Source organism: Poeciliopsis prolifica, unplaced genomic scaffold (assembly GCF_027474105.1).
Source record: "Poeciliopsis prolifica strain line A6 unplaced genomic scaffold, Auburn_PproV2 SCAFFOLD041, whole genome shotgun sequence".
NCBI classification, from domain to species: domain Eukaryota; kingdom Metazoa; phylum Chordata; class Actinopteri; order Cyprinodontiformes; family Poeciliidae; genus Poeciliopsis; species Poeciliopsis prolifica.
Genome location: NW_026562416.1, coordinates 451,054 through 472,500, shown reverse-complemented (window position 1 = coordinate 472,500; position 21,447 = coordinate 451,054). Strand labels below are relative to the sequence as shown.

General features: G+C 45.4%; 3 protein-coding genes across 5 annotated transcripts in view; 1 reads left to right on the top strand and 2 right to left on the bottom strand.

Moving 5' to 3' along the window:
* Positions 1-2,219, bottom strand: part of LOC129375731 (XK-related protein 8-like) — a 5,288-nt gene extending 3,069 nt beyond the window's left edge. Inside the window, 3 exon segments of the mRNA XM_055054976.1 lie at positions 264-451; positions 1,513-1,730; positions 1,732-2,219. Coding sequence (XP_054910951.1) covers positions 264-451; positions 1,513-1,730; positions 1,732-1,911 — 586 coding nt within the window. The 5' untranslated portion in view covers positions 1,912-2,219.
* Positions 2,220-3,300: 1,081 nt separating this feature from the next.
* srsf4 (serine and arginine rich splicing factor 4) lies at positions 3,301-8,349 on the top strand. Its single transcript, XM_055055084.1, has 6 exons — positions 3,301-3,488; positions 4,419-4,561; positions 5,613-5,722; positions 5,797-6,005; positions 6,085-6,162; positions 7,565-8,349. Exons 1-6 carry the CDS (start codon positions 3,382-3,384, stop codon positions 8,049-8,051), a joined length of 1,134 nt encoding a protein of 377 aa, XP_054911059.1. The 5' UTR covers positions 3,301-3,381; the 3' UTR covers positions 8,052-8,349.
* A 73-nt stretch (positions 8,350-8,422) lies between these two features.
* Positions 8,423-20,452, bottom strand: msto1 (misato mitochondrial distribution and morphology regulator 1). Of its 3 annotated transcripts, XM_055055083.1 has the most exons (15): positions 20,356-20,452; positions 19,174-19,439; positions 18,375-18,504; positions 18,223-18,295; positions 18,030-18,105; positions 17,893-17,950; positions 17,662-17,812; positions 17,463-17,577; positions 17,261-17,395; positions 17,035-17,187; positions 15,949-16,080; positions 15,690-15,874; positions 11,680-11,784; positions 11,495-11,607; positions 8,423-11,431 (listed from the first exon to the last, which is right to left on the bottom strand). In XM_055055083.1, the coding sequence occupies exons 2-15, from the start codon at positions 19,255-19,257 to the stop codon at positions 11,178-11,180; spliced, it is 1,764 nt and encodes a 587-aa protein (XP_054911058.1). In that variant the 5' UTR covers positions 19,258-19,439; positions 20,356-20,452; the 3' UTR covers positions 8,423-11,177. The 3 variants fall into 3 exon arrangements, with proteins under 3 accessions (XP_054911058.1, XP_054911056.1, XP_054911057.1); XM_055055081.1 differs by having other exon boundaries at positions 8,423-11,607; XM_055055082.1 differs by having other exon boundaries at positions 8,423-11,607; positions 19,174-19,366.
* Between the last annotated feature and the right edge of the window lie 995 nt (positions 20,453-21,447).

The following is a 21,447-nucleotide window of genomic DNA, read 5'->3' as shown; positions in this document are numbered from 1 at the left end:
ACTTAACTAGTTAACTAATTTCAGGTTGGGACGTGAGTGTTTCACTGTATGAATTGGCAGGTTTTAGGGAGCTCATGATGCACGTGGTGGTCGCATGACTTTTCACCAGCCAGTCAGTCTACCAGCCAGTCAGTCTACCAGCCAGTCAGTCTACTAGCCAGTCAGTCTACTAGCCAGTCTTAAGTTTTTTATTTTTGGATTTGAGTTTTGGACAAATTGTCAATACAAAACAGCTGGGAGGTTCTGGTCAAACTGAGACTCACACTGGACGGTCCTGGCCCGGTTGGTGCGCAGCATGACGTAGACCATCAGGACGAGCTGGGGGGCGCTCTCGCAGAACGTCTCGATCAGACGGAGCATGCTCAGATCGTGCGTCAGGTAGACGGCGTACTCTGACCCCGCCTCCTTCCTCCACCACACCCTGAAGCCCTGACGGATGGCCGACACGTGTCTGCAGGGGAGAGGGTCCGGCCATTCAGAACCACACCCAACACCACCCAAACAACACCCAACACCACCCAAACAACACCCAACACTACCCAACACCACCCAAACAACACCCAACACTACCCAACACCACCCAAACACACCCAACACCACCCAAACAACACCCAACACCACCCAACAACACCCAACACCACCCAAACAACACCCAACACCACCCAAACAACACCCAACACCACCCAAACAACACCCAACACCATCCAACACCACCCAACAACACCCAACACCACCCAAACAACACCCAACACCATCCAACACCACCCAAACAACACCCAACACCACCCAAACAACACCCAACAACACCCAACACCACCCAAACAACACCCAACACCACCCAACACCACCCAAACACCACCCAACAACACCCAACCCATCCAACACCACCCAACAACACCCAAACACCCACCCAACAACACCCAACACCATCCAACACCACCCAAACAACACCCAACACCATCCAACACCACCCAAACAACACCCAACACCATCCAACACCACCCAAACAACACCCAACACCACCCAAACAACACCCAACACCATCCAACACCACCCAACCCACCCAACACCACCCAACACCACCCAAACACCACCCAACACCATCCAACACCACCCAAACAACACCAACACCATCCAACACCACCCAAACAACACCCAACACTACCCAACACCACCCAACACCATCCAACACCACCCAAACAACACCCAACACCATCCAACACCACCCAACTGCCGACCGACGACCGATCAGACCTGACCAGAGGAAAAATAAGAGGAGGAGGCTATAATAATAATAATGATAATAATAATTATCATCATCATCATAACTTATTATTGTTATAGTAATAATGAAGACGCTCTCAAGACGCCATCCCCACTGTGAGACATGGTGAGGGCAGTATCATGCCGAGGGGAAGTTTCGTCAGAACAGACCTGATCAGGAAGCTGCAGAGCTGCAGGAAGTGTCAGGGTGTTACTAAACGGGTTCGGAACCAGAACCAGGACCAGTACCTGCAGAGGAAGCCCAGCTGGAGAACATGCAACAGGCAGAACAGTCTGGCTCGGTCCTCGCAGAACAGGCTCCCTGTCCCGGCGGTCTGCTCGCTGAAGCCCGGCAGCTCCCGGTCGTACTGGAACCAGAACCAGCTGAACATTTGGACCACGACAGAGGACAGAACCATGAGGCCGAGCAGCAACCCGAACCAGAACAAGTCTCCCCGGCAGTAGAAACTCCTTGGCCAGCCACAGGTCGGAGCCCCAGTCCAGCAGGAAGGTGCAAACTCCCACCACCGAGAAGGCGAAGTCGATCCAGGAGTACCTGGAGGCGGTTCTGCTCTCCATCTGGACCGGGCGGTTCGTAGAACCGGGGCAGACCTGTTGCAGCGAGGCTAGCAGCAGCCGGGCTAACATGGGACCGTTACGGGCGGAGCATCCCCGGCGTCCCCGCAGGGGGACCACCAACTCCCACCAACTTCCTCATTCCTCTGGGGCTCTGCCGGAAGATGTCGGAGCCTGAACCTGGGAGAAGTTGGGCGGAACCAGTCCGCCTCAGAAGTTCGACCAGAACTTGGAAGATATTTCTTGTCGACCGTCAGTAGCTCCGCCCCCCGCTCGGTCAGTCCGGGACAGCGCGGTGATCACTTTAACCGCACCTCCGCATTGTCCCTGAACTTCTGCAGATTATGTCAACATTTTCACGTCATCATTGAAATAAAAAAACATTGAGATGATTTTTGTATTTCAGTATCTTTATTTTCCACTGGCTGGAGTTTCTGTCCTTTTTCTATCTGGTTCTTCCTGGTTTTCCACTAAATTTGATTCAGATTTGATCCCAATTCTGTTCTGGTTTTAATCACAAATTTCTTTTTGTGTTATAATTTTTTTGTGTTCTCTAACTGATATCATTCTTGTTTAATTTTTATTTTCTTTTAATCAGAAGGTTGTGTGTTCAAATCACGTCGGGATCACCAATGTGGGAGAAGGAGAAAATATAATTTGAGTCTTGTTTTATTCTCAGTGTCTTCCAATCCAAACAAAAATAGAATGCAGTGAGAATGTCTTCTCACTTTCTCCCCTTCACAATAAGAGTATACATTCGAGTGTGAAATATATGCATTGTATACACAACAATCTTTTAATTTTAAAATGAAATGCTGAGTTTTGTTTTGCCAGATTGGAAATAGTTTTTACTCTGGTTTCGTTCTGACCTTATTTATCTGATTTTACTGGGTTGCACTAGCTACATTTGTACTTGCTGTATACTTTTGAAATTGTTATATTTTTCTTCCCATTTCATTCTGGTTCCATACATCTATGAATCAGATTAGAAAATGCTCAGTTCCTGATAATTATGCATCCAGCAGCTGCATAAACTCTCCAGCTGTCTCCAGGCCAGAGATTATCTGGCCCTCCCTAGTTTTCCTGTCTCCTGCTGGTGGATTTATCAGAATTTGACTGTTTCAGTCTGATTTTATTCAGGTTTTGTTCTGGTTGTAAAGCTATGACAAGCAGCTGAACATCAACCTGGGAAGGGTTAAAGGTCATCTCCAAACCATCTGAAGTCCATCATCTTGCAGGCCTCAGGCAGCTCTGTAAAGGTTAAAGTTTATGAGAGGCCAGCTAGAAAAGAGCGGCGGAAATTAAGAGAACTTTCGATGTTTATTTTTCTATTTCCTCGTATTGCTTAAGTATTTAATTCAATTTATTGATTGATTACTTGTTTTTTGCACCTTAACATCTATTTCTGTTTTCTAAAGACTTGTTCAAGCCCCGCCCCTCGTCCTCTAGCAGCCAATCAGATCAGAGGTCCTCCGCGTCGCGCGCCCTCCTGTTGTTCTCTTTCTTTCTGCAGCTCACAGGTTAGCTAACAGGTTCGGAAACATGTCCCGGGTCTACATCGGTCGGCTGAGCTACAGAGCCAGGGAGAAGGACGTGGAGAGGTTCTTCAAGGGTTATGGGAAGATTCTGGAAGTGGACCTGAAAAATGGGTAAGGAACCGAGCGAACGACGGCTCGGGCCTGGTTGGCGTGGACGGGCCTGAGATGCTAATGCTAGTTAGCATATTTAAGACAAAGAACCTGCGCTGTTTGGGTCACCTGGAAACCATCAAAGTCTCTTTAATGTCTCCTTTGCTCCATGTTGGTGCCAAGCTGGCGCTGCTGGCCGCCCTGCGGGCTGAAGGGGCCGGATACGCCGCTGCGTGGCGCCGGCAGCCGCGGCTAGGCTAATGTTAGACGTGGCAGAGGAGAGGAGGGCGAACCGTTAAACCGAACCGGTCCAGTTGAAAGTATCATCGACACCATTTCTGTTATAGTTGGACAGATGGGAAACTGTTAGAAAAATAACCACAGCCATCATTATTTATTTACATTAAATTTTCCTTTGGGATCAATAAAGTGTTTCTGAATATGATTGTAAATATAAATGTATTTTTATTTTTCATAGAATGAGAGGGAAATAAAAAGGAAATGTGCTTTAAAATTCTGTTTTATAGTCCTGGTTCAATAGGGAGCACTGAAATAATTTCATAATCACTCATGTGAAATAATATAATTCTACTTTTAAAATGTCTAGCTTTATCACTAATTTAAGAAAAGAGCAGTCAATGGGTTCATCATTTATAACATTGGCAGGTTATTGATACCAGTGTTAAAATAATTCAAATAAATGTAAAAATTTATGATATAAAATGTCATTAATGTGCTTAGGGCTAGTGGCTAATACAGTTTAAAAACAGTTATTTCAATAACTATAGGGTCAGGTCTAACAGGACTGTTATTTGTCCGAAAGATCCTAAAACTTTATTTTGTCTGATTTGTTTGTTGAAGTGCGCATTTCTTTGTTTATTTGTGTCACATCATTGATTAAATGTTCATTCTCCAGGATGATTCGGTGTAAATGTTCTTGTTCCTGTGCAGCTACGGCTTTGTAGAGTTCGATGACCCTCGTGATGCAGACGATGCCGTGTACGACCTGAACGGCAAAGAGCTGTGTGGGGAGAGGGTCATCGTGGAGCACACCAAGGGGCCGCGGCGGGACGGGGGCTACACCGGGGGCCGCAGTGAGTCTCCTCACCGCCGTTCGCTCTCATCATGATCTGATCGGAACGGGACCAAAGCTGAGGCTGGTTCTTGGTGGCTGATGTCTCTTTATTAATATTCTGGTTTGATCTGTTTGGTCTGAGGGAGCCTCTCAGAGCTGTGGGGTCATGGCAGAGAGATGTAACCTTTGACCTCTCATCTCCAGATTAAAGCCTCTAGCTAGCTTAGAAAAAAAGTTAAACTGCAAAGTTCTACAGCTAAAGATCATTTAAGTCATTGATCATTCTGATGATTAATCTGACCCCCCTCCCCCCCAGCTGTTTGAGGTTCTGGTGATTTTCTGTCATCAGATCCACCAACTACTGAGCGAAGTCCAGGTCAAAGCTTAATGGCAAAGTGATGATGATGTGAATATGGGAATGGCTTAATGACTTGAAGAATAATGCTAAATGAAATATTGTGTAATATTTGCTAAATATGATGTGATAAATTTCTTGCTGTTTATTGAGTTTGATTCATTTCAAATGACTGTGAATTTAAAGGTAAAGATTTAACAAAGAACCTCAATGTTTTAATTGAAAGAGTCCTTTGCTGACTGCCTGCCCTATTGCTGGCCATGGTGTCCCCCTTTCCAAGAGGTTGGTTTGACCATTCTGGGCCCCTGGGCAGACCAAAAAAGGGAGCCATTGTGAATGAAGACCGCTTTTCCCATTAGGCCCAGGCCGGGTGGTGAGGATGCCATGGGGTTAGGAGCAGATGTGGGTCAGCTCTCATAGGTGCCTAAAAAACCAACATGTTTTCTACCAGTTGATGTTGTTACATAGGTTAGCGATGTTTTTCTGATTAAAGCAGGACCAGAGTTTAGCCTGTGCAGTTAACTTTAACTTGATTTTAGACATTTAGGGACTTTTAGGATTGAATTGTTTAAAGTCTTTTCTCCTTTTTCTTTTCCCCTCTGTTTCTTTTTCCCACCTGCTTATTGATATGTTAGCGTGTAGCTTAGGCTGATTGCTGGCAGTGCGTTCCCTTCTCCTGCTCACTGCGCCCTGTGTGTGCTTGTTGCCTTGAAAGGTGGCTATGGGCGCTGGGGAGGCAGGGACAGGTACGGCCCACCTGTCCGCACCGATTACCGCCTCATAGTGGAGAATCTGTCCAGCCGCTGCAGCTGGCAGGACCTGAAGGTGGGAGCCCCGCCCCTGATCAGTCCCGTAGCCCCGCCCACACGGTGACATCACCACTTCCTGTCTCCTCCCAGGACTACATGAGGCAGGCGGGCGAGGTGACGTACGCCGACACCCACAAAGGCCGTAAGAACGAAGGCGTGATCGAGTTCCGGCAGTACTCGGACATGAAGCGGGCCCTGGAGAAGCTGGACGGAACCGAGGTCAACGGCAGGAAGATCCGACTAATTGAGGACCGTCCCGGCGCCCGCCGCCGCCGATCGTACTCCCGCAGCCGCTCCAGGTGAGGCGCGACGTCCGGCCCGGGTCGGGGGTCACGCACCCGGCTGGAAGGTCGCTGACGCTCCGCTCTGGTTCTGCAGGTCCCGGTCCAGAAGCCGCCGGTCCCACAAGAGCCGCAGCCGCAGCGACAGCAGCAGCCGGTCCCGGTCCCGCTCCAGGTGAGAACCGGGTCCAGAACCAGGAACAGGAATCTCTCTTGCTGTTCCTCTAAATGTTCCAGTTTGGCTCAGAATGGATTATTGATCCATTAAAGGATAACAAAATAAATTTGACTTCAGTAAGAAATGTTAAAGTAGAAAAGCTTTGAAACAATGAGATAGTTTTCATTATTGATTATAGAAAGCCAATCCCCTCAGGATGATCCATGACAATAAGAACATTTTTTCTCCATAAAATTATTATAAAATATTTTCTGCCCTAGATGAATCACAGCTTTTCAGGTATTTAGTAGATTGATTCTTGTTGTTCCTCATGTTAACATAACTGGAAACATAAAAACGATCATTTCATGTTTAATGAATCCTCTGTTTGTCTGGAGGATTCATTAATATCTAAACCAGGCCTGGAGTCTCCAACACACCCGAGTCACATAACCAGGTCATTAGCAGGACTCTGGAGAACCGGACCGGACCGGACCGGACTGCACTAATCGTCCCGGGCCCGCCGCCGGCCCTCTGATCTAAACTCATTATTAAACCTTAGGAGTACATATGGTACCTGGATAGAAACCATTATATATAATATTGCCTTATGTGGTATCATTTTTTCAGGTCAATCTGAACTTTATGAATTTAGACTTAGTTTTTACTTTTGGACATACTGTGGCACCATTTTGGACCTTGAGACACAGAAAAACAAAATCCGATTTGGAAATTTTTTTATTTTTTTTCACTGAAAATGTCAAATATTCACAAGAAATGGTTTTGATCATTTAGAATTATAATATATACTCTAAATTTCTCAAACTGATGTAAAAAAATTGCAAACAACACAGTTTTACAACATTATTAGCATGAAAATGAAGGCAATTCCTCATTTATTTGTATGCAATTTTTGAAACAATATCAAAACAAGATGACAAAAAATGTAAAATTCTTTGGGAAAGCAAGGTAAAACGGTATTTTAGAGCAGTGTTTTTCAAACACAGTACAACAGGCTGGATGTTACATGTTAAAATGGATCAGGCCCTAAAAGTCTTGTGAAAACGAGTTCCCAGCATTTTAATTCATCTTTTCTTTTCACTGTATATTATTTGGCAAATTGTAGCTGTAAAAAGGAAGAGTCCTGATTTTTTAAAATAATTTCATATTGTATCGTTTGTGCTTAATTGTAAGAAATGTTTAGTCCACATTTACATCTTAGGTTAGAGAACGTTTCATAGTTTGAAACTTTTTACGCAGATTTGATGTTTTTGTCTGATTTTGTGTCTAGAGGTGAAGAAATGACTAAATTCAAACACTTAAAGAAACACCAAGTGGAACAATGCAAAGTTTTTCCAATGTAAATCTTTCTGATGACGGGTTGAGCTGATTTACCCTAAACGCCTCGGTGTCTCTGCAGAGCCGCTTCCCGCAGCCGCAGCCGCAGCAAGAAGAACAGGAGCAAGAGCAAGAAGGACGAGGAAGAGCGCAACGGCGCCGCCAAGGACGACGAACGCAGCCGCAGTCGCAGTCGCAGCCGCAGCCGCAGCCGCAGCCCCAGGAGCAAAAAGAGCAAGAAGGACGGCAAGTCTGCCAAGAAGGACGAGTCCCGGTCCCGCTCCAGGTCCGCCTCCCGCTCCAGGTCCCGCTCCAGGTCCCGCTCTAGGTCCCGCTCCAGGTCCGGCTCCAAGGACCGGCCCAGGAAGTCCGGCTCCCAGGATGGCGAGCCGCCGAAGAGCGACACGGAGGCGGCGGACGCCGAGCGGCCGTCCCGCTCCCCGGAGGAGCCCAGAGCCGGGTCCAAGTCCAAGTCCCGGTCCGCTTCTCCGGCCAAAGCCGGCTCCAGGTCCCGCTCTGCCTCCCGCTCCGAGTCCCGCTCCAAGTCCCGTTCCCGCTCCCGCTCCTAGTCTCGGACTCCTGGTGACCTCCGACCCCTGGCTCGTATTTACATTCCCTCTGACCTCCTACCCCCAACCCCGCAGCGTCCGGTTTTTGATAAGTCGAGCAGCAGGCACTCGGACCGACCCGTCAGCTCCGCCTCGTTTCCCTCTGATCCGCGTATTTTCCACTAGATGTTTGTAAGATTCCAGGATGGATCCGAGTTCTTTGATGCTCCGCGTCTCTGTGTTTTTTTAATCCAGTAGAAGCAAATCGCCGGGAATCAGATTCCCAAACCTTTGTTTCACATTAAAACGTCTGTTCTGAGCCGCTGCCCTCTGACTCTTTGTTCCAGTGACAGGAAGTCTCCCTTTCAGAGTAAGAGTCTGTAAACAATCTCTCTCTAGCAGGAAACTCAACATTTATTGTGAAGTAAAAACAGGAAACTTTAGTCAGAATAACCAAATATTTTACACAGTAAATGATTCTATTTGATATTAATGTTCTGGTGGCTGAAAAAGTTCAGGTTATTTGGCTTTCAGGTGAAATTTAAGAAAAACATCAGACGTTTCCACTACAGTGATGATTTGTGATGAGTCGGCAGTAATGTCTGTAATCTGAACATGTTGGTAATCTGAAGAACGATGCTGAATGATTCATCAGACATACAGTCATATGAAAACGTTTGGGCAGCCCTATTAATCTTTATTTTTATTTCTAAATATTTGGGTGTTTGCAACAGCGATCTCAGTTTGATATATCTAATAACTGATGTACACAGAGATATTTCAGTATTGAAATGAGGTTTATTGTACTAACAAAAAATGGGTAATATGCATTAAAACAACATTTGACAGATGCAAAAATTTGGGTACCCTTATCATTTTATTGATTAGAATTCTAACTACTTTTCACTGACTTACTGAAACAAAATATTGGTTTGGCAGCCTCATTAAGCTTTGAACTTCATAGCCAGGTGTATCCAATCATGAGAAAAGGTATTTAAGGTGGCCGATTGCAAGTTGCTCTCCAGTCTGGATCTCCTATGAAGAGTGGCATCATGGGCACATCAAAACAACTCTCATGATCTGAAAACAAAGATTGTTCAACACAGTTATTTAGGGGAAGGACACAAAAAGTTATCTCAGAGATTTAATCTGTCAGTTTCCACTGTGAGGAACATAGTAAGGAAATGGAAGACCACAGGGACAGTACATGTTAAACCCAGAAGTGGCAGGCCAAGAAAAATATCAGAGAAGAAGAATGGTGAGAACGGTCAAGGACCACCTCCAAAGACCTGCAGCATCATCTTGCTGCAGATGGTGTCACTGTGCATCGTTCAACAATTCAGCGCACTTTGCACAAGGAGAAGCTGTATGGGAGAGTGATGCGATGGAAGCCTTTTCTGCAAGCACGCCACAAACGGAGTCGCTTGAGGTCTGCAAAAGCACATTTGGACAAGCCAGCTTCATTTTGGAATAAGGTCCTGTGGACTGATGAAACAAAGATTGAGTTGTTTGGTCATAAAAAAAGGCGTTCCAAGAAAAACACTTGCTACCCACTGTGAGATTTGGTAGTGGTTCCATCATGCTTTGGGGCTGTGTGGCCAATGCCGGTACTGGAAATATTGTTAAAGTTGAGGGTCGCATGGATTCCACTCAATATCAGCAGATTCTTGACACTAATGTTCAAGAATCAGTTACGAAGTTGAAGCTATGGATATTTCAGCAAGACAATGATCCAACACACCACTCCAAATCTACTCAGGCATTCATGCAGAGGAACGATTACAATGTTCTGGAATGGCCATCCCAATCCCCAGACCTGAATATTATTGAACATCTGTGGGATGATTTGAAGCGGGCTGTCCATGCTCGGCGACCATCAAACTGAACTGAACTGGAATTGTTTTGCAAAGAGGAATGGTCAAAAATCCCTTCATCCAGGATCCAGGAACTCATTAAAGCTACAGGAAGCGACTAGAACAGGGGTGTCAACATCCAGTCCTCGAGGGCCGGTGTCCTGCAACTTTTAGCTGTTTCTCTGCTGCACCTGAATAGAATAATAGATTAGCAGGGCTCTGGAGAACTGATGTCCACAAGGAGGAGGTAATTGAGCCATTCCTGTGTTTTGTAGTGTGGCACATCTAAAACCTGCAGGACAGCTTGAGGACTGGAGTTTGACACCCCTGGACTAGAGGCTGTTATTGTTGCAAAAGGAGGATCTACTAAATATTAATGTCACTTTTCTGTTGAGGTGCTCATATTTTTGCACCTGTCAAATTTTGTGTTTATGTGTACTGCACATTTTCTTTCAGTCCAATAAACCTCATTTCAATATTGAAATGTTACTGTGTCCATAAGTTACTGGTTATGTCAAACTGAAATAGTTATTGCAAACATCCAAATATTTAGAGATTAATATGGGTGCCCAAACTTTTTCATATCACTGTATAGTTTTATCAGAGCTTCACATTCCCAGTAATCCTGGGAATTTCTGATTTTCCAGGTTTATTCCTGGATGTTTCGGTTCTGTTGCTATTCTGTTACCATGCTAACATTTATGAATCAAAAGCCAGTTTCCTTAAACTCAGGTTCAACTTGGCCTGCTGCTGGTTTAGCTAACCTGGAGCTGAGCAGTAAGGTGATCCAGGTGTTTGTGGGAGTGTTCAGGTAAAACAGCTGGGACCAATCAGAATGAAGCAGGAAACTGACCAATCAGAAAAATCCAGAGTGGATCCTGGAAAACTGATCCCAGATTTATTCAATAACTACACCTTTATGCTGATCCATCCAGCCTCTGATTGGACGGTTTGAACCGTCTGTCCAATCAGAGTGAAGGCGGACCAACAGCCGTTGTCTGCTTTCAATCTAAGTTTAATCTGTAAATTTAATCTTCATCCAGTTCCTCCCTGAACTTCATGCTGAATCTTTCCAGCACATTATTTCATTCAAACTTGAGTTCAAAGTTTTCATGTTTGGTTTATTGTCTGTGGACCAGCAGACGACCCGGTCCGGTCCGGTCCGGTCCGATCTGACGATTGTTGCTTGGTGGAGACGGGTCCGTCTCCCTGGTTCTGTAGGAGATGCAGGAAGCCGACCCATCTGGACCGGTTCTGATCCAAGCTGCAACCTTCACCAATCGGAGCGCGCTCCTCAGTCGTCGTCGTCGTCCTCTGAGGACGAGCGCGCGGTGCCGCCGCTGTCGTCATGGTAACAGCGGCCCAGGAGGCGCAGCTCCTCCAGCGCCTCCTGGTAGTCGGCCATCTCGGGCCCCTGGGACAGGAAGCTGGGGGCCCGGCGGCGCACGTCGAAGGTGGCGGCGGCGCGCTGCAGGTCAGACAGAAACGGGCGCAAAGCGGTCCCGGACTGCAGCGACGTCAGGATGGGGACGGACGAGACCGGCGGCGCTGCAGAGGACAGACGGTTCAGACAGAGATGCCGTCCACACCGACAAAGACCGCAAAACTCACCGCCTGCCGGGGGCGCCCCGCAGCGAATGAAGCCCTGGGCGTCCAGCGCTGGGCTGAAGATCTGAGGGAAGGGCGGAGTCAGTTTACAGGGGGCGGAGACCAGCTGCAGCACCCTGCGGAGGTAGACAGATGAAGACTACAGCTAGTTACAGCAGAACACCAGCAGGGGGCAGCTGGAGACTCACAGAGGAGCTGAGGGGTAGAAGGAGGAGAGGTAGGCGGCCAAGACGTCCTCCCCGCTGCGGAGGCCGTGCAGAGGAGTCGGTGGTTCAATTCCTGGAGAGAGGCGGCTGGAGGAGAAACAATGGCCAAATCAGCGACACAGGAGACCAGAGTTAATCTGGGTTAATCTGGGTTAGTTAGCATTAACAATACAGCTGATCAAAGGCTGGAAGCTTTTCTGGATGAAGCTGACAGAAAAACTGAAATAAAAGTATCTAATAAATTTGACAAACTTCATAACTTTGTAAAATCTGAGATTCTGAAAGTAAAGTTGACGGTGGCAGAGGAGACATACGGATGATTATCTCATGAGACAATCATCCATCCATGTTGGATGGATTATCTCATGTTGGATGATTATCTCATGTTGGATGATTATCTCATGTTGGATGATTGTCTCATGTTGGATGATTATCTCATGTTGGATGATTATCTCATGTTGGATGATTATCTCATGTTGGATGATTTTCTCAGGTTGGATGATTATCTCAGGTTGGATGCTTGTCTCATGTTGGATGATTGTCTCATGTTGGATGATTATCTCATGTTGGATGATTTTCTCATGTTGGACGATTATCTCATGTTGGACGATTGTCTCATTTTGGACGATTGTCTCATGTTGGATGATTGTCTCATTTTGGATGATTGTCTCATGTTGGATGATTATCTCGTGTTGGATGATTTTCTCAGGTTAGATGATTATCTCATGTTGGATGATTATCTCATGTTGGATGATTTTCTCAGGTTGGATGATTTTCTCAGGTTGGATGATTTTCTCATGTTGGATGATTGTCTCATGTTGGATGATTGTCTCATGTTGGATGATTGTCTCATGTTGGACGATTGTCTCATGTTGGACGATTATCTCATGTTGGACGATTGTCTCATTTTGGACGATTGTCTCATGTTGGACGATTGTCTCATTTTGGATGATTGTCTCATGTTGGATGATTTTCTCAGGTTGGATGATTATCTCAGGTTAGATGATTGTCTCATGTTGGATGATTGTCTCATGTTGGATGATTATCTCATGTTGGATGATTTTCTCAGGTTGGATGATTTTCTCAGGTTGGATGATTGTCTCATGTTGGATGATTGTCTCATGTTGGACGATTATCTCATGTTGGACGATTATCTCATGTTGGACGATTGTCTCATTTTGGACGATTGTCTCATGTTGGATGATTGTCTCATTTTGGATGATTGTCTCATGTTGGATGATTATCTCATGTTGGATGATTTTCTCAGGTTAGATGATTATCTCATGTTGGACGATTATCTCATGTTGGACGATTATCTCAGGTTGGATGATTATCTCATGTTGGATGATTATCTCATGTTGGATGATTATCTCAGGTTGGATGATTATCTCATGTTGGATGATTTTCTCATGTTGGATGATTATCTCATGTTGGATGATTGTCTCATGTTGGATGATTGTCTCATGTTGGATGATTGTCTCATGTTGGATGATTGTCTCATGTTGGATGATTGTCTCATGTTGGATGATTATCTCATTTCGGATGATCATCTCATTTTGGATGATCATCTCATGTTGGATGATTGTCTCATGTTGGATGATTATCTCATGTTGGATGATTATCTCATGTTGGATGATTTTCTCAGGTTGGATGATTTTCTCAGGTTGGATGATTTTCTCATGTTGGATGATTATCTCATGTTGGATGATTATCTCAGGTTGGATGATTATCTCAGGTTGGATGATTATCTCATGTTGGATGATTGTCTCATGTTGGATGATTGTCTCATGTTGGATGATTATCTAAGGTTGGATGATTGTCTCATGTTGGATGATTGTCTCATGTTGGATGATTGTCTCATGTTGGATGATTGTCTCATGTTGGATGATTATCTCATGTTGGATGATTTTCTCAGGTTTGATGATTATCTCATGTTGGATGATTATCTCATGTTGGATGATTATCTCAGGTTGGATGATTATCTCAGGTTGGATGATTATCTCATGTTGGATGATTGTCTCATGTTGGATGATTATCTCATGTTGGATGATTATCTCAGGTTGGATGATTATCTCATGTTGGATGATTATCTCATGTTGGATGATTATCTCATGTTGGATGATTGTCTCATGTTGGATGATTGTCTCATGTTGGATGATTGTCTCATGTTGGATGATTATCTCATGTTGGATGATTATCTCAGGTTGGATGATTATCTCAGGTTGGATGATTGTCTCATGTTGGATGATTGTCTCATGTTGGATGATTGTCTCATGTTGGACGATTATCTCAGGTTGGACGATTATCTCATGTTGGACGATTGTCTCATTTTGGACGATTGTCTCATGTTGGACGATTGTCTCATTTTGGATGATTGTCTCATGTTGGATGATTATCTCATGTTGGATGATTTTCTCAGGTTAGATTATTATCTCATGTTGGATGATTATCTCATGTTGGATGATTATCTCAGGTTGGATGATTATCTCATGTTGGATGATTGTCTCATGTTGGATGATTGTCTCATGTTGGATGATTATCTCATGTTGGATGATTATCTCATGTTGGATGATTATCTCATGTTGGATGATTATCTCATTTCGGATGATCATCTCATTTTGGATGATTATCTCATGTTGGATGATTGTCTCATGTTGGATGATTATCTCATGTTGGATGATTATCTCATGTTGGATGATTATCTCATGTTGGATGATTTTCTCAGGTTAGATGATTATCTCATGTTGGATGATTATCTCATGTTGGATGATTATCTCAGGTTGGATGATTGTCTCATGTTGGATGATTATCTCATGTTGGATGATTATCTCAGGTTGGATGATTATCTCATGTTGGATGATTATCTCATGTTGGATGATTATCTCATGTTGGATGATTATCTCATGTTGGATGATTGTCTCATGTTGGATGATTGTCTCATGTTGGATGATTGTCTCAGGTTGGATGATTATCTCATGTTGGATGATTGTCTCAGGTTGGATGATTATCTCATGTTGGATGATTGTCTCATGTTGGATGATTGTCTCATGTTGGATGATTGTCTCATGTTGGATGATTATCTCATGTTGGATGATTATCTCATGTTGGATGATTGTCTCATGTTGGATGATTGTCTCATGTTGGATGATTGTCTCATGTTGGATGATTGTCTCATGTTGGATGATTATCTCATGTTGGATGATTGTCTCATGATGGATGATTTTCTCAGGTTAGATGATTATCTCATGTTGGATGATTATCTCATGTTGGATGATTGTCTCATGTTGGATGATTGTCTCATGTTGGATGATTGTCTCATGTTGGATGATTGTCTCATGTTGGATGATTATCTCATGTTGGATGATTGTCTCAGGTTGGATGATTATCTCATGTTGGATGATTGTCTCATGTTGGATGATTGTCTCATGTTGGATGATTGTCTCATGTTGGATGATTATCTCATGTTGGATGATTATCTCATGTTGGATGATTGTCTCATGTTGGATGATTGTCTCATGTTGGATGATTATCTCATGTTGGATGATTATCTCATGTTGGATGATTGTCTCATGTTGGATGATTATCTCATGTTGGACGTCAGGTGACCATCACATGACGGGTGTTTGGCTACTATCTGTCAACAGCTACATGACAATATAAAAGGTTTAATTCAAAAATTGCAAACCTTCACATGAAGCTGCGTTACCAACTGACGGCTCACCAGCAGAGCCGGTGTTCTCCTTCGCTAATGTTCACATAATCATTAATCAATCATCACAAATATAAATAAAACTGACTGTTCTGATCAGTGTAAAAAACCGTTTTGGTGTTGAATCCCTGAACACAGCCTCTGTGTGAGGAGCTGTTGTCAGTCGGTTGTCATGCCAACAAGTGTTTGGGGCGTGTCTGGCACAGAAATTGGACGAAGTCTTTAGTTTTCTGCGTCGTTATTTATGTTTACAAACGTCATTTCTCTGAGGATGACCTCTGACCTGATGAGCTTTTGGCCCTGGAAGCCTCTGAGCGTGCTCCACTGTCCGTAGCATCGACCCGCGGCCGCCTCGGGGCAAGCCGACAGAGGTTTCCATGGCAACGCGTCAGCACAGGCCCTCAGGGCGTCAGGCAGGGAGCCGCCGGGCATCATGGGAAACGGGACAGCGCCGTAAGCGGCCACGACCTGAGAGGAGCAGCACCCGGTCACCGACACGCCGGAGGCTTCATCAGCCAGAAGGAGGATGAGGAGGAGCATACCTTCCTCCCCGACACGGCCAGCGAGTCCGCCACCTGCCACATGGGGGCGCTGTTGTTCCTGAGCCGGTAGGGCACGGTGAGGGCGTCCAGGGCCAGAGCCAGGACGGCGCTGGAGTGGTACCAGAGGGCGGGCTGCAGCAGGACACAAGGTTGGTTTGTTCATGTGCAGAAACAAAAACATTTTTTCACTTTGAACAGGGGAAAATATCCAATAAGTGAAATAATCTGCCAGAGGAACTATCAATAAGCGCCTATATCTGGCTCAAAAACTGACTTTAAGTTTGTTGTTTGTCATTTTGAGTGTCAAGATATTTAAAGTTCTCCAAAAATACTTGGTACAATTTTGTGTTTGTGCATATATCTATATACGGTCCCTCCAACGCACCAATTCATGACAAATGCTGCAATACTTCATGTGGAGCATGCATGTGGTGACAGTGTAGAGGAAAACCTCCTTTCATTTTGTTTTTCATCTGACTCGTTTCTGTTTGAACCAGAACTCCATCATCTGCTCCACCTGCAGCTGCTGTGGTTCTGACCCAAACCAGCCTGTTCCCCTCCTGGCCTGTGGGGGCGCTGCACCAACAACCACTGCAGGAAACGACACTAAAACCTCTGAAGATGCTGAGAGCAACTTCCTGTTTCACCAGATGAAACAAGATGGAGGCATCAGAGTTTAGTGATTTCTCTTTAGTCTTTGGCTGAAGACCAGAAGCCATTTCTGCTGCTAGCACTAGGCTAGCATGTTAGCTATGGTTGGATTTACCCAGAATGCCCTTGGCTGTAGTCCACTTCCTGCCTTTGGAGTGCTCTCTGGTCCGCTTGGCGTTCAGATATGAAACTGAACTAGAGTTCACTTTGCAGGACCAGAGGTCAGATGTCAATTAGCATTCACACCTCAGCGACCAAAGCAGACTTTGACTAGGCAAACAGACTGGGGTCAGGTTTAAGCGGCTAAATCTGAGTCAAATGGAAAGAACCAGATCGGTTCTCACTGGATCACCTGGAACTGATGTGAAGAGGGTAAATGAAGGGGGCCCAGGGCGGAGCCCTGAGGGCCGCCAGCGCCTGGCCCAGGTTACTCACATCGTAGGACAGCAGGGGGAAAAGAGGCGGGGGCGGCGGCCGCCTGCCCAGCGCCCCCCGCAGCGTGAGCGGGCAGAACAGCGAGCTGTGGGCGGCCATGTTGACGGTGCCCAGCGCGGCGTTCAGCAGGTGGTACCGGTCCTTGGCGGGAGTCTGGGTCAGAGCAGAACCCGGTTAACACCCAGACCTTCTGATGGGCTCAGATCGACCAATCAGAGCCACTCACCGAGTCCCGGTGGACAACTGGAGCCACGCCCCATGTCAGGATACCCCGCCCACCGTAGGAGTCCTGCAGCAGCTCTGTGACCTTTGACCCCAGGCCTGCAAACCCATCCTCCAGGTCACACAGGACCTGAAAACCCTGAGACACGAGGACAGTGAGGAAGACGAGGAGGAGGAAGAGGGCGAAGAAGAGGAAGAGGAGAAACCTGCAGGTAATCGCATTCCTCCACGAAGAAGTGCAGCCTGTCCTCCAGCTCGTCCAGCAGCGCCCCCTGCAGGGCAGACTCGCCCTGGCCGAAGGTCTCCAGGCGATGAGCCTCGCTGGAAAAACAAGCATCCGATTCATTTCCATCAGCGGACAATAACAATTACTCAATCAGTGTTCCCAGTGGTGACCCGGTTTACCCGTCATGGTTGAACTGGTGGAGGACGGCAACGGAGCGGGGATGCAGGTGGAGCCGCAGGAAGTCGGACCAGACCGTCACACTGCCCTCCAGACGATAGTTCTTCTGGAGCCGGGTCAGCTGGCTGTTGAACGAGTCCACGGCCAGCGGACCTGTAGGGGGCGGGGCCAGAGGGGCGGGGCATCAGAGGGGCGGGGCATCAGAGGGAACCAGGGGGTTTGTCTGATCTTACCGGACCGCTGCAGCTGCGATGTGGAGCAGAACTCTGCCTCAGCCAGGATCTGTCCCTTCTGGAGACAAACACAGGATCACAACTAGAATCAGACCCGGCTCTGGTTCTGATGCAGGTTCTGGTTCTCCAGCACTTACATCCAGCCTCTCCAGATCCTCAAGGAAGCAGTTCTTCTCCAGCTGGCTGTGCTTGTGCACGGTGACGCTCCCCGCCCTGACAACGACACGGAAAGCGTCAACACAGGAGCCACCGGGGGGCGCTGTGGCCACCGGGGGGCGCTGTGGCCACCGGGGGGGCGCTGTGGCCACCGGGGGGCGCTGTGCTTTTTACCAGGTGACAGCTGCTCCTGTGGCTCCTGCGGGGTCGTACAGACTTCCTTCCTGCCGCAGCGTCCGGAGACTTCCTGTGGAGACAGACAGACAGACGGGTCGGGCCGGGCCGGGCTCTTGGTTCTGGCTGAGCAACACCGGAGCGCGGCGAACCTTTAAGATCCATGGCGATGAGTCGGGGCGTGTAGGTGACGCTGCCGCCTGGAGTTTGTCCTTCCCGGAACACGGAGTCGCTCTGGACCTCTGGCGGCGCCGACCCCGGGTCGTAGCACAGAGACGCATCCTGTCAACGAGACGCAGCAACACGCAGGAATATCATAAAGAATTACAGCGTCTGTAAAAAGTATTCAGACCTTGGATGGTGTTAAAAAGCCCTTAAACATCAAAATGAAAACTAATTCAGCTAAATAATTATAAATACAAAAATGTAGCAGAAACTAAGCAACAGCTTCCAGTCGGTCTAGCGTTGGCGCCTCTGGCTGCCGACCAGCAGGGAGTCCGTCCCATCAGGCAGCTTTCCTCCATTCTTCCTGATAAACTGACCCAGCTCTGGTCCAGGCCGGGCTTTGACTAGGCCACAGCCCTTCCATGTCTTGATGACAGACCAGCAGCAGGAGGAAAATAACCAACATCCAAGACAGAGCAGCTGTGATGAAAAGCATGGTGGTGGCAGTGTTATGGTCTGGGCCTGAGCAGCTGATGGACATGAGGCTCCCTCACCACAGGCAGTCCTCCCACGCAGGGCTCGTGTTTTAACCACAGAAAATAAACTCTTACCAACACAACTAAAGTTTTCAGAAGGCTACATCAACAATTACTTCTTCTACTTCTTCTTCTTCTTCTTCTTCATCTTCTTCTTCTTCTTCTTGTTCTTCTGAGCAGCTCAGAGGAACCCACGGAGTTCCACGCTAACAGAGCGGCTAGCCCCGTTAGCCACTCCGTGTTTCCTCACCTGTAAATTCCACCAGTGGGTTCCCACGAAGTTGGAATAATGTCCGAGTTGCAGCGTGATGACTTCCCTGCAGACTCCGGTCATCGTGACGGGATCAACACGCAGGACGGAACCACGGAAACCGCAGAACTCCACGCATGATGAGCACGCTGCTGAACTGACAACACCGAACGCAGCGGCCGCTTCCTATTGGCTGGAAGGCGGAGCGAGGTGAACGGTGATTGGAGGAGCCGAAGCCTCGTAGTTTGGTTTCACTTCACATGAAACTAAAACGATTATTCACACAACAGAAACAATAACGAGACAAAACATCAAGAAATAAATATCAAAAATAAAACAAAATGTATGAATAAACAGTTTTAACAAAATAGCTATAAATAGAACAATATTAAATAAAATGTGTGGAATATTTTAAATGAAGCACGAGATAAAAAAAACAGCATTGAAACACATCAAAGAACCAAAATAGATTTAATTACCAAAATAAACCAATGAAACAACAACTATAAAAAATAATTTAAGTAATAAAAAATACATAGATAAACCAAATAAAAATATAAATTGAACATAATAAACAACTAACAAATTACTTAAAGAATGAAACAATAAACTAAAAAGAAGTTGAAAATAAAAAATCCAAGTTCCAATTTAATTTTGACATAAGATCAGTATGTATGGAAGTAAATACTATGGAGGCATAAATATTCAGAGGCATTTTTATTCAAATGCCTCTGAATAAAAAATTCAGAGGCATTTTTTATTCAAATCCTGAATTTGAGACAGCGAATTTTTAGACGCTGAATTTTTTACAGCGAATTTTTAGACGCTGAATTTTTTACAGTGAATTTTTAGACCTTGAATTTTTTACAGCGAATTTTTAGACGTTGAATTTTTTTTTACAGCGAATTTTTAGACGTTGAACTTTTAACAGCGAAATTTTTATCACTGAATTTTTTTACGTTGAAAATTCAGAGGCATTTTTATTCAAATCCTGATGGCAGATATTTACTTCCATATTAGACCATCAGAACTGTAATTGTAATTTAATAATTGACTCATGTAACAAAAAGGGTTTCTTCCGGCCTCCGGCTGGGTCACACACTGCTGTGGGACGGCATCACTTTCCTCTACAAGCCTTTGTCATCAGTCAGTGATTGATTGTGATGACTCTCCCATCCTAACCTGCTGACCCCTGGTGCTGGAAGTGAGCCTGAGTTCCCTGCAGCTCCTCCAGAGGTCGCTCTGGTTGCATCCATTCATGATGATCCCTGTTTCTCCATGTATGGAACCGTTGCTTATGTAACATAGTTACTGTTGTATAGAGTTCCACTTGTCATTACTTCCAAGTTGGGTTCAGGTCTAATGGGTGAAACAGCGCCCCCTCCTGGTGGTTGGCAGCGTTAAATATAGTGAACAGACATCTGGTTGCCAGTTCATGAGAGATGATGTAGGTTCACTGAGAACATTTTCACGGTCCTGTAACATGTTCTGTTAGTTTGTTGCTAACATAAAATACTATTCTCGTAAGGTGCTTCACTGCCTGTGATGAACCTGGTTCCTGATTATTCTATATTCTGTTTCATGCAGATAAACCACATTTTGTCTAATCCTGTGTCCTGGTTCTGTATTCACACAACACAGAGCTGATGATAAGCCGTTATAATTAAAAAGGTTACACTTACCTACTGCCTGCGTCTGCTTGGCTTTTTGCAGGGAGGATTTGGCTCTTTTTTATGGGTAAGCGCCACCCACAAAGTCAACTTTTCTTCTCAAGTTGTCAGAGCTAAACAAACAGCCAGTTTTATTAGGTTTATTATGACAGCTTATCTGTTCTTACATATATTCTGTTTTTTTTTTTTTTTGTTTAGTTAGATATTTTAAATTTGTTCCTAACATCTCTAAAGCACATTTTGTGGTATGAAACAGGCTTTACCAACCTTTAGTCCATTACAACTATTTCTTTCTTGGTAAAGGATCTGCTGAGGTTGCAAAAATGACCTTTCAACTCAATTCTGACGTTGACCTGAAAATACTAAAGGAATTATACACTGCTACTGTAAGAAAGTACTTTTAGATGCACCAGCTAATTAGAAAGAAATAAGAAGTTTTTATCAACCATTAGTCTGCACTGTTGCCTGTTGATAAATGCTTCAATAAAATGATAAAGCAGAATCACTATTATATCCATTAATATTTATCTTTTCATTTTTACTCATATTTCTCAAACCATTAAACATTACAAGCAACAAGTCAATGTTAGGAAATCCTTGTATT

Excerpts from the sequence above, each read along its gene's own strand:
- srsf4 (XM_055055084.1), top strand. The coding sequence starts at position 3,382 with ATGTCCCGGGTCTACATCGGTCGGCTGAGCTACAGAGCCAGGGAGAAG. Across the intron at positions 5,723-5,796 it reads GCAGCTGGCAGGACCTGAAG|GACTACATGAGGCAGGCGGG; the intron begins GTGGGAGCCCCG and ends GTCTCCTCCCAG. Across the intron at positions 6,163-7,564 it reads CGGTCCCGGTCCCGCTCCAG|AGCCGCTTCCCGCAGCCGCA; the intron begins GTGAGAACCGGG and ends GTGTCTCTGCAG.
- msto1 (XM_055055081.1), bottom strand. The coding sequence starts at position 19,257 with ATGACCGGAGTCTGCAGGGAAGTCATCACGCTGCAACTCGGACATTAT. Across the intron at positions 17,578-17,661 it reads CACCAGTTCAACCATGACGG|CGAGGCTCATCGCCTGGAGA; the intron begins GTAAACCGGGTC and ends TTGTTTTTCCAG. Across the intron at positions 11,785-15,689 it reads CAGGGCCAAAAGCTCATCAG|CCGCCTCTCTCCAGGAATTG; the intron begins GTCAGAGGTCAT and ends TTTCTCCTCCAG.